The sequence below is a fragment of the Bombina bombina genome, chromosome 6 (assembly GCF_027579735.1).
Source record: "Bombina bombina isolate aBomBom1 chromosome 6, aBomBom1.pri, whole genome shotgun sequence".
NCBI lineage: Eukaryota > Metazoa > Chordata > Amphibia > Anura > Bombinatoridae > Bombina > Bombina bombina.
Genome location: NC_069504.1, coordinates 653,648,743 through 653,659,264, shown reverse-complemented (window position 1 = coordinate 653,659,264; position 10,522 = coordinate 653,648,743). Strand labels below are relative to the sequence as shown.

The following is a 10,522-nucleotide window of genomic DNA, read 5'->3' as shown; positions in this document are numbered from 1 at the left end:
AAATAGGCAATACTCTCCTCACATCCCTCTGACATTCACTGCACGCTGAGAGGAAAACAGGGCTCCAACCTGCTGCGGAGCGCATATCAACGTAGAATCTAGCACAAACTTACTTCACCACCTCCATAGGAGGCAAAGTTTGTAAAACTGATTTGTGGGTGTGGTGAGGGGTGTATTTGTAGGCATTTTGAGGTTTGGGAAACTTTGCCCCTCCTGGTAGGAATGTATATCCCATACGTCACTAGCTCATGGACTCTTGCTAATTACATGAAAGAAATTAAAACTGTATATTACAATCTCAAAATGTTTTACTTTCTTTTAATGCTCTTATTTATCACAAGGGGTTGGATTTTAAACATCAGTTCCCAGTTAACAAATGTATAGTTGCCCACAAATCGTTCTTCAAACTGAACTGCTGACCACTGCAGCGATTAAAAGGCATGCATTTCCCTCTGTTTGTCTCTGCAGAACCAGTTGCGATTATCTGACCAACATCAGTCCCAGCAGTGCTGAGCTGAGCACATTTTCATACTGTATCAAAATAACCAGATGCAGTCATATAACTTCCAAGCAAACCCTCACGTTTGCATCCACAAAACGTTTACTGTTAGATGTGATAAATGCTTCAGGCACATTTCAATTGTTTTAATACAATTTAAAACTAGGCAATAAGCCTTATTTAAGCAAATAATACACAGGAGAGCACAGGGTGTAGATAGATATTTAATTTACTATACAAGAACTGTACAAAGACGAAACATACAAAGGTAATGCACCATGTGCATTTGCCACAAAGCTTTTTTTCCCCTCTAAATATTCAAATGAAATTACTGAACATGTCTGAAATCATGGTAGCTTAATACCATACATAACGAAGAGAGTCCAGTACAGAATAGACAAGTTCTACACAAGAGTTAGATCAACATAATTTAGAAAGACAAATACATTGTAATTGGTAATCTGGCAAGGACTAAAATGTATACTCAACCACATAAAAATAGTTAATGACTTTGATAGAATAATACCCTTCTAAAATTCCAACCCTACCGTAATCATTTGAAATGAAATGGAGTTTTGGAAAACTCCACTTGTATTTTTCTTTACTCAATTCCAGTTAAGAGTTCCCCATATGGGAAAAATGTTTTTTACTGATGCGTGCCATAGTGCATCTGCTTATTTCATGGGTCATAAGGAATTTGGGATATTAGCACTATCACCTGATTACAGCAAACCTTAGGCAGAATAATGCATTACAATGAAATAGTGACTGAATTTCTCTCTCTGCACTTGCAGAGGATATTAATAGCATGCACATTAGGATTTTACACGGAATCTTGATATAGTGTAAATTTGAAGCTCTAGTAAAGCTGTGATCTCAGCTGATGCTGGAAATCTATAAATCATTAGTTGGCATAAACAGACTACTCTCTAAGCAGAGTAAAGGGGTGATCCCTGCATAAACAGCACACACCATAAAATAAGCTTTGCTAAAATTTCACACTGTTCACTAAAAGGCTCCATGGCCTTGAGCAAAAACTGGAGTTTATCCATAGTTGCTATATTTTATATTTTCCATTTGATAGTCCTATTGTCATTGTGTTAGCCCCTTCTACACTACAAGCTTTACAGTTAAAATGTCTTCACTACAGTTCTTTCTAGGCAGTTTATAAGTACCAGTGTAAAGAATGGAACAATGTTATTAGGAAAGAAAATGTCACAATATCACTCATTAACTGTAAGACACTTTCTTCCTATGTAGCTACAGTAATATTTTCTTCAGCCCAACCTTGAAAGAAAGTTAACAAAATTATGCTAAAAATATCTCTAAAAGATTAAAAATGCAGATTTTTTTTTTGAAGTGCTATAAATTAACTATTGTCAGTATATACAAAGTATAAGTGTTGATAAAATAGCAGTATATGAAGCAATTATTACTATAGGGAACTATGTTATTGTAGTGTAGTATTGTGTACCCAGGTAGTAAGAGGCCTTTCTGCTTCACAGACTGCCACATTATGTGAAATCCGTATTCATTTGGACAAATTAAAAAGAAAAAAAAAAGCTTTGTGGGACAGATGTAGTGACATCAACAAAAAAAGGTGCCAAAGTGTTTGATTATTTTAAACCTAAAAAAAAAACAACAAAAACCGTATATATACAAATAAACATTAAACATTGCAGTGATGATTGTAGCCATAAAATTCATATAAAAGAATCAGAATATTTATTTTACAGTAAAACGTAAATTGCAGAGGCTATATATGCAAACTACCATTGTGTGAGCATCTATTTAATTTGTGGGTAGTTTGTAGATTACATTTTAAAGCTACAGTTCATTAAAATATATGCTAAGGAGATGAGGTTAAGAGTGCAAAACTTGCATGGTCACTAGCTTTTAATTCAAAGCAAATAATGTGACCGCTGGTGCAGGGTTTCTCCAGTAAGGAGTCCAATAGAGGGAGAAAGGAAACGTCTTTCTTTTTTCCCCTCCAAGAACCAATAGAATTCAATTTGCAATAAGTTTGATTTCAGTCAAAACCACATGCACTGTACGATAAGTCTTAGCTTGGTTCTTTACTCTGATGTGGCAGTGGCTCCTGATGTTATGTTGGCATATTCGTGATGGTAGAGTTCAGGATTCTGGTGTTGGGGTTAGATTTTGTAGCTTTTGAAAGTTCTCGCTGTAGGGAAAATACAAAATGAATATAAGTACAGAAAAAAGCACCCTTTAAGGAAATATTAAATCATATCCTGCAAAGTTTTTTTTAAATTTATTATTAATGAAAAAAAATCCCAAAAATTGCAGGTCCATGGGCATTTACTTTCATTACTCTGATTCCACTTCTAGTTATCAATTTAAGAGTAAAATAAAAACAAATTTTTGTACGTGAATTATTCCTGGTAAAAGAGAAACTGCTTGGCAGGATTGCAGGCTTAATTTTTCAAGTGTATATTCTGAGGCTTTTGTACCATGCAACATACATTTGTAGGGGATTTGTGTTGCTTTTATTATGCAAAATACAAACTAAACTAAATCAGTAAAAGTTATATAAGGTATACAACCAGGAACAAACAATGGCATAGGATTTTGTTCTTTTGTGGGTCACCCACCTAGGAGCAACCTCTTTTAGCCTAATTGTGCCTTTCAAAGAGGAGAACTTTCCTAAAGTATACAAAAGTCCAATCAAGCTTAAAGAGACAGGAAGGTCAAAATTTAAATATGCATGGGTGAATTTAAATTTTAAATAGAATAATTTGTGCAATATACTTCCATTAGCAAAAATGCTTCTAGTAAAAGTTTACTGTTTTTTTTCAGTGGCATTAGCACATATCCTATGAGGGCCCGTACACCAGTATTGAAACTCAGAATTGGCAGTGGACTGTATAGTGTCCTTGTAGACTAAATTTGTTTCCTACAAGCCACTGTAAGGTGTAGTGTTTGAATACTGGTGTATGGGGCACTCGCAGCATATGTGCGTATGCCAACAGTAATCATTTTTTACTAATAGAAGTACAGTCCAGCCCCAAAATACCAGGCAATCCTCCAAACGAGGAATATGGCAACCCCAGGTGATAATTTTGGCCTTGTGTGGGCCCTGTCAGTGAGCATGATTTAAATGAACATCCAGCGACAGCCGCCCGATTCCATCAACCACCATCTAGTTCCATCGAGAAAAGTACCAGACTATACTGGACCGTTTAGATAGGAAAGATAACCTGCTTCCGAAATTCAGGTAGAGAAAACCGTGGATTCTCTCTGAACTAAGAGATCAAAAAAGGCTCTGCTTAAAGATCATCGGAGCCAGGAGGACAAGAAAAAACCCTCCCTAATTTGGCCATTCACCCACAGTGTATGACACTACGAAGAGTACTGGTAAAAGTCTCCAAAAGTCCCCTAGTCCAGAAAAAAACGGAATGAAAAGCTCAACTCCGGCCTCTAGGATCCCCGGACCCATATGATTCAGCATCAAGGGCCCCTCCAGAAGAACCTAAGACAGGTCCTGCCTGTCCTTCGGTATAGAAGGGCACACTTTGCCCGAACCATAATAATTAGAAAAGGCTCCTCTATATTAGAAAGGAATAACAGACTGAACTATTACCCAAAACAGGTCCTGCCCGTCATCAAGAGTACGACACGTCTGTCATGAAGAACAAAAACTTAAGTATCAGCAGTGCTAGGAACTGAAAATAAACAAATATAAAAAACTGGCTTTGAGGCTTAAACTTTCATATCTATAAAATCGAGGGAACATCACCCCGACGAGAGATTTATAAGCATCCATCAGAAGACATCCATTTCGACCATCAAAGTCGATATAACCATAAAACAATCCAATAGACTAAACTCCAAAAGAGTTTCCACAAGAACCCTGAGCTCCTAAAAACAAAAACTATGCGAGACAGATTAGAAAAGAATGGTTAAATGCATCAAAAGGATTTCAAAAGGGTGTGCAAAACCAACAGGTCCTGCCTGTGTATAACACAAATCCCCCATAGAGCTCGGGAGGATTCTATAACTATATACATAGAGACGATAAAGGAGGACTGAGGTCCAGCTGACGGATAAGGACTGAGAACCTCTAACATCGCCAAAATCTCTCTCAGGAGTAAACGTAGGCGTACCATTTTAAGTCTAAAAGCCAAATCCTCCTCGTCGGAGCAATAATTTCTGGCAATTCCAACCCCAGAGGCTCCACTTCTGAGGCCTCAGAGGGAACAGCACCCCCAGATGAAATATCTGGCACAATCGTCACTTTACAAGACGGCCCATGTGTAGAAGAGCATGGATTAACCCTTCGATTCGTAGGCGGGTAAGGCAAACTGACTAAAGCCATAGAGATGGCCGTGCGAAAACGCGCAGTAACCCCCAGTGAAAAAAAGTCTCCCTCAGATGAAGGAGTAATGGCACTTAGGGAAACTGCATGTGTAGGATAAGATTCTAGGGTACACACACCTCATGGGACGAGGAATCCTCAGAGGTAGATGGCTCAGTGGTCTCTAACATCTTCACATTGTTAGAAGATAACACCCTATTGCGGCATATGGAACATAATTGAGCAGGCTGGTCTACCTGGTCCGCCTCACAACATACACAGGTATCCAAATCTGTATCAGAGGAATCCTCTAGAATATCAGACACCTCCATAATTTCAGTTAATAGTTTTAGACAAAAAAAACACACTGGCACCTACACCCCCAATGGCTGGGGCATTCACCACCTCCTGTGACCCAGACAGGTAGAGAAATTAACTCTTCTCCGCAGTCACCCGGTCAGGATACGGAAATGGAAAACAAGACGTGACTACACCCCGTCACATGGTGCCTCATGCGGGACTGCCACTTCTAGGAAAAGTGGGCCAGCTTAAAAAACTGCGCAGTTATATAACCTGTATGTTCCGTATCAGCCTAAGAGCCAAAAAACCTTACACATACGCAGTCAGAATCGCATAACACACATGATTAAAAAGACCCACTGTTCACAATCCTCCTCAGGGGACATTAACCCTTGATTCCATAAAGGTAAAGGCGTCCACTGAAAACCTGTCTATTGTTAACGTGTGTAAAAATGAAACAATCTTACCGAAATTCAATCCGTGGAACAGCAACACTGTCCTTCAAGTGTGACAGATAGTTGCAGCGCCTCTGACATGGACTTGAGTGAAGAAAGCAGGCAACGAAACTGGACAACGCTAATTGCTTATAGGAGCTGTTAATCCGAGTCTGGATGGTTTTGCAGAAACTCTCTCACTGCATCTCCAGACTCTAACTTTCATCAATGCTCTCACTGAGAGGCTGACAAGACAACTTAAAACTCCAGTTCCATCCCAAAGGGCAGGTACCTCTCATAAGCAACTACTCCGAAAAAACTTCTAACACTTCTCTGCCAACCTCCTGTGACTTAAGGCAAAGAATGAGTGGGGGATGAGGGAAGTGGGGGAGGTATTTAAGCCTTTGGCTCGGGTGTCTTTGCCTCCTCCTGGTGGCAAGGTTCTGTATTCCCACAAGTAATGAATGCAGCTGTGGACTCTCCCTGTATTTAGAAGGAAAAGTGGATGAACATCACCCACTGTCTGTACAGGCAACTGATACAGACCGGGAAAAATAATCAGTAGCATCGTGTTACATGAACACTCTTACTGAAAAGCCCCCCCTCTGTGCCAGCACCTATTGCATATAACATCAGTAAAATGCCTATACATGCCCAGAGGCCTAAACCCTACATTCTCATGGCAACCAACGCTACAGGGAATAAAATGGTGCAACAGAGCAAAGCATAGGCAAAACTAAAGGTGCGATAGCGAACGCATGTATAATAATAACTGGAATGCGAGCGAGGCAAATATCCAATAACCAAACCAGATCCGGTCTGGTAGGAAGACACAAAGCATTTGAATGTTTTTGTGTTTTTTTTTGCTAAGACCAGTCTCTCAAAGCGCACAAAATACGCCGACAGTGGCGGGAAGAGTCGCACTCGCAGCACACTGAGTACCGTTATATAAAATGGTGCTGCGTGTAGAAAATACTGACTAGAAAGGATGAGGGCTACATGATAACCCCGCTTCAGACTAGCGGTACAATGAATGTTCCCTCATAGTCACGCTCCTAACTAAGGGTTGGGGACCAGCAGGGAGATTTGGGTAAAGATATCTGCTAAACTTCCCACATCGATCCACCCTGAGGTATGTATAGTGGTAGATAGAAGGACGACGGGTGGATGGCAGCAAAAAACATTTAATAAGCACTGCTGCCATAGATCCAACAGTATACCCCACATCTTACGGGGCCAAGTAAAAAAATAAAGGGAATAAGGTATTACGGCCCCATGACAAAGAAAGCCTTAATATCCACCATCAATAAAGGCACCTGCCCTGTGGACTTCGCTCTGAAAAGACAGAGGAATGAGTTAACATACACAAGAGACTGCAGTAGCAATTCTTCCCTTCTCTACAAAAACATAATTTATGCTTACCTGATAAATTCCTTTCTTCTGTTGTGTGATCAGTCCACGGGTCATCATTACTTCTGGGATATAACTCCTCCCCAACAGGAAATGCAAGAGGATTCACCCAGCAGAGCTGATATAGCTCCTCCCCTCTACGTCAGTCCCAGTCATTCGACCAAGAATCAACGAGAAAGGAGTAACCAAGGGTGAAGTGGTGACTGGAGTATAATTTAAAAGATATTTACCTGCCTTAAACACAGGGCGGGCCGTGGACTGATCACACAACAGAAGAAAGGAATTTATCAGGTAAGCATAAATTATGTTTTCTTCTGTTATGTGTGATCAGTCCACGGGTCATCATTACTTCTGGGATACCAATACCAAAGCAAAAGTACACGGATGACGGGAGGGATAGGCAGGCTCTTTATACAGAAGGAACCACTGCCTGAAGAACCTTTCTCCCAAAAATAGCCTCCGAAGAAGCAAAAGTGTCAAATTTGTAAAATTTGGAAAAAGTATGAAGCGAAGACCAAGTTGCAGCCTTGCAAATCTGTTCAACAGAGGCCTCATTCTTAAAGGCCCAAGTGGAAGCCACAGCTCTAGTGGAATGAGCTGTAATTCTTTCAGGAGGCTGCTGTCCAGCAGTCTCATAGGCTAAACGTATTATGTTACGAAGCCAAAAAGAGAGAGAGGTAGCAGAAGCTTTTTGACCTCTCCTCTGTCCAGAATAAACGACAAACAGGGAAGAAGTTTGACGAAACTCTTTAGTTGCCTGCAAGTAGAACTTGAGAGCACGAACTACATCCAGATTGTGTAGAAGACGTTCCTTCTTTGAAGAAGGATTTGGACACAAGGATGGAACAACAATCTCTTGATTGATATTCCTGTTAGTAACTACCTTAGGTAAGAACCCAGGTTTAGTACGCAGAACTACCTTGTCTGAGTGAAAAATCAGATAAGGAGAATCACAATGTAATGCTGATAACTCAGAGACTCTTCGAGCAGAGGAAATAGCCATTAAAAACAGAACTTTCCAAGATAACAATTTTATATCAATGGAATGAAGGGGTTCAAACGGAACACCCTGTAAAACGTTAAGAACTAAGTTTAAACTCCATGGTGGAGCAACAGCTTTAAACACAGGCTTGATCCTAGCTAAAGCCTGACAAAAGGCCTGGACGTCTGGATTTTCTGACAGACGCCTGTGTAACAAGATGGACAGAGCTGAAATCTGTCCCCTTAATGAACTAGCCGATAAACCCTTTTCTAAGCCCTCTTGTAGAAAGGACAAGATCCTAGAGATCCTAACCTTACTCCAGGAGTAACGTTTGGATTCACACCAGTATAGGTATTTACGCCATATTTTATGGTAAATCTTTCTGGTAACAGGCTTCCTGGCCTGTATCAGGGTATCAATAACCGACTCAGAAAAACCACGTTTTGATAAAATCAAGCGTTCAATTTCCAAGCAGTCAGTTTCAGAGAAGTTAGATTTTGATGTTTGAACGGACCCTGTATCAGAAGGTCCTGTCTTAGAGGTAGAGACCAAGGCGGACAGGATGACATGTCCACTAGATCTGCATACCAAGTCCTGCGTGGCCATGCAGGTGCTATTAGAATCACTGATGCTCTCTCCTGTCTGATTTTGGCAATCAATCGAGGAAGCAGCGGGAAGGGTGGAAACACATAAGCCATCCCGAAGTTCCAAGGTGCTGTCAAAGCATCTATCAGAACCGCTCCCGGATCCCTGGATCTGGACCCGTAATGAGGAAGTTTGGCGTTCTGGCGAGACGCCATGAGATCTATCTCTGGTTTGCCCCAACGTCGAAGTATTTGGGCAAAGACCTCCGGATGAAGTTCCCACTCCCCCGGATGAAAAGTCTGGCGACTCAAGAAATCCGCCTCCCAGTTCTCCACTCCCGGGATGTGGATTGCTGACAGGTGGCAAGAGTGAGACTCTGCCCATCGAATTATCTTTGATACTTCCATCATTGCTAGGGAGCTTTTTGTCCCTCCCTGATGGTTGATGTAAGCTACAGTCGTAATATTGTCCGACTGAAACCTGATGAACCCCCGAGTTGTTAATTGGGGCCAAGCCAGAAGGGCATTGAGAACTGCTCTCAATTCCAGAATGTTTATTGGAAGGAGACTCTCCTCCTGATTCCATAATCCCTGAGCCTTCAGAGAATTCCAGACAGCGCCCCAACCTAGTAGGCTGGCGTCTGTTGTTACAATTGTCCAGTCTGGCCTGCTGAATGGCATCCCCCTGGACAGGTGTGGCCGATGAAGCCACCATAGAAGAGAATTTCTGGTCTCTTGATTCAGATTCAGAGTAGGGGACAAATCTGAGTAATCCCCATTCCACTGACTTAGCATGCATAATTGCAGCGGTCTGAGGTGTAGGCGTGCAAAAGGAACTATGTCCATTGCCGCTACCATTAAGCCGATCACCTCCATGCATTGAGCTACTGACGGGTGTTGAGTGGAATGAAGGACACGGCATGCATCTTGAAGTTTTGTTAACCTGTCCTCTGTCAGGTAAATCTTCATTTCTACAGAATCTATAAGAGTCCCCAAGAATGGAACTCTTGTGAGAGGAAAAAGAGAACTCTTCTTTTCGTTCACTTTCCATCCATGCGACCTTAGAAATGCCAGAACTAACTCTGTATGAGACTTGGCAGTTTGAAAGCTTGAAGCCTGTATTAGAATGTCGTCTAGATACGGAGCTACCGAAATCCCTCGCGGTCTTAGTACCGCCAGGAGGGCACCTAGAATCTTTGTGAAGATTCTTGGGGCCGTAGCCAATCCGAATGGAAGAGCTACAAACTGGTAGTGCCTGTCTAGGAAGGCAAACCGTAGATACCGGTGATGATCTTTGTGGATCGGAATGTGAAGGTAAGCATCTTTTAAATCCACTGTGGTCATGTACTGACCCTTTTGGATCATGGGCAAGATTGTCCGAATAGTTTCCATTTTGAACGATGGAACTCTTAGGAATTTGTTTAGAATCTTTAAATCTAAGATTGGTCTGAAGGTTCCCTCTTTTTTGGGAACCACAAACAGGTTTGAGTAGAACCCTTGTCCTTGTTCCGACCGCGGAACCGGATGAATCACTCCCATTAATAACAGATCTTGTACACAGCGTAGAAACGCTTCTTTCTTTATCTGGTTTGTTGACAATCTTGACAGATGAAATCTCCCTCTTGGGGGAGATAATTTGAAGTCTAGAAGGTATCCCTGAGATATGATCTCTAGCGCCCAGGGATCCTGAACATCTCTTACCCAGGCCTGGGCGAAGAGAGAAAGTCTGCCCCCCACTAGATCCGGTCCCGGATCGGGGGCTCTCGGTTCATGCTGTCTTTGGGGCAGCAGCAGGTTTCCTGGCCTGTTTGCCCTTGTTCCAGGACTGGTTGGGCTTCCAGCCTTGCCTGTAACGAGCAACAGCTCCTTCCTGTTTTGGTGCAGTGGAGGTTGATGCTGCTCCTGTTTTGAAATTCCGAAAGGGACGAAAATTAGCCTGTCTAGCCTTAGCTTTGGCTTTGTCTTGAGGTAGGGCGTGGCCCTTACCTCCTGTAATGT

The 10,522-nt window shown here is 41.8% G+C and overlaps 1 protein-coding gene across 4 annotated transcripts in view; it reads right to left on the bottom strand.

The window, feature by feature from the left end:
- Window positions 1-710: 710 nt before the first annotated feature.
- The window catches only part of PRC1 (protein regulator of cytokinesis 1), a 198,107-nt gene continuing 188,295 nt past the window's right edge, over window positions 711-10,522 (bottom strand). For all 4 annotated transcript variants that reach the window (XM_053717707.1, XM_053717708.1, XM_053717710.1 and 1 more), the window contains one exon: window positions 711-2,681. In XM_053717707.1, the coding sequence (XP_053573682.1) occupies window positions 2,633-2,681 (49 nt within the window). In that variant the 3' untranslated portion in view covers window positions 711-2,632. The remainder of the gene's footprint in view (window positions 2,682-10,522) is intronic.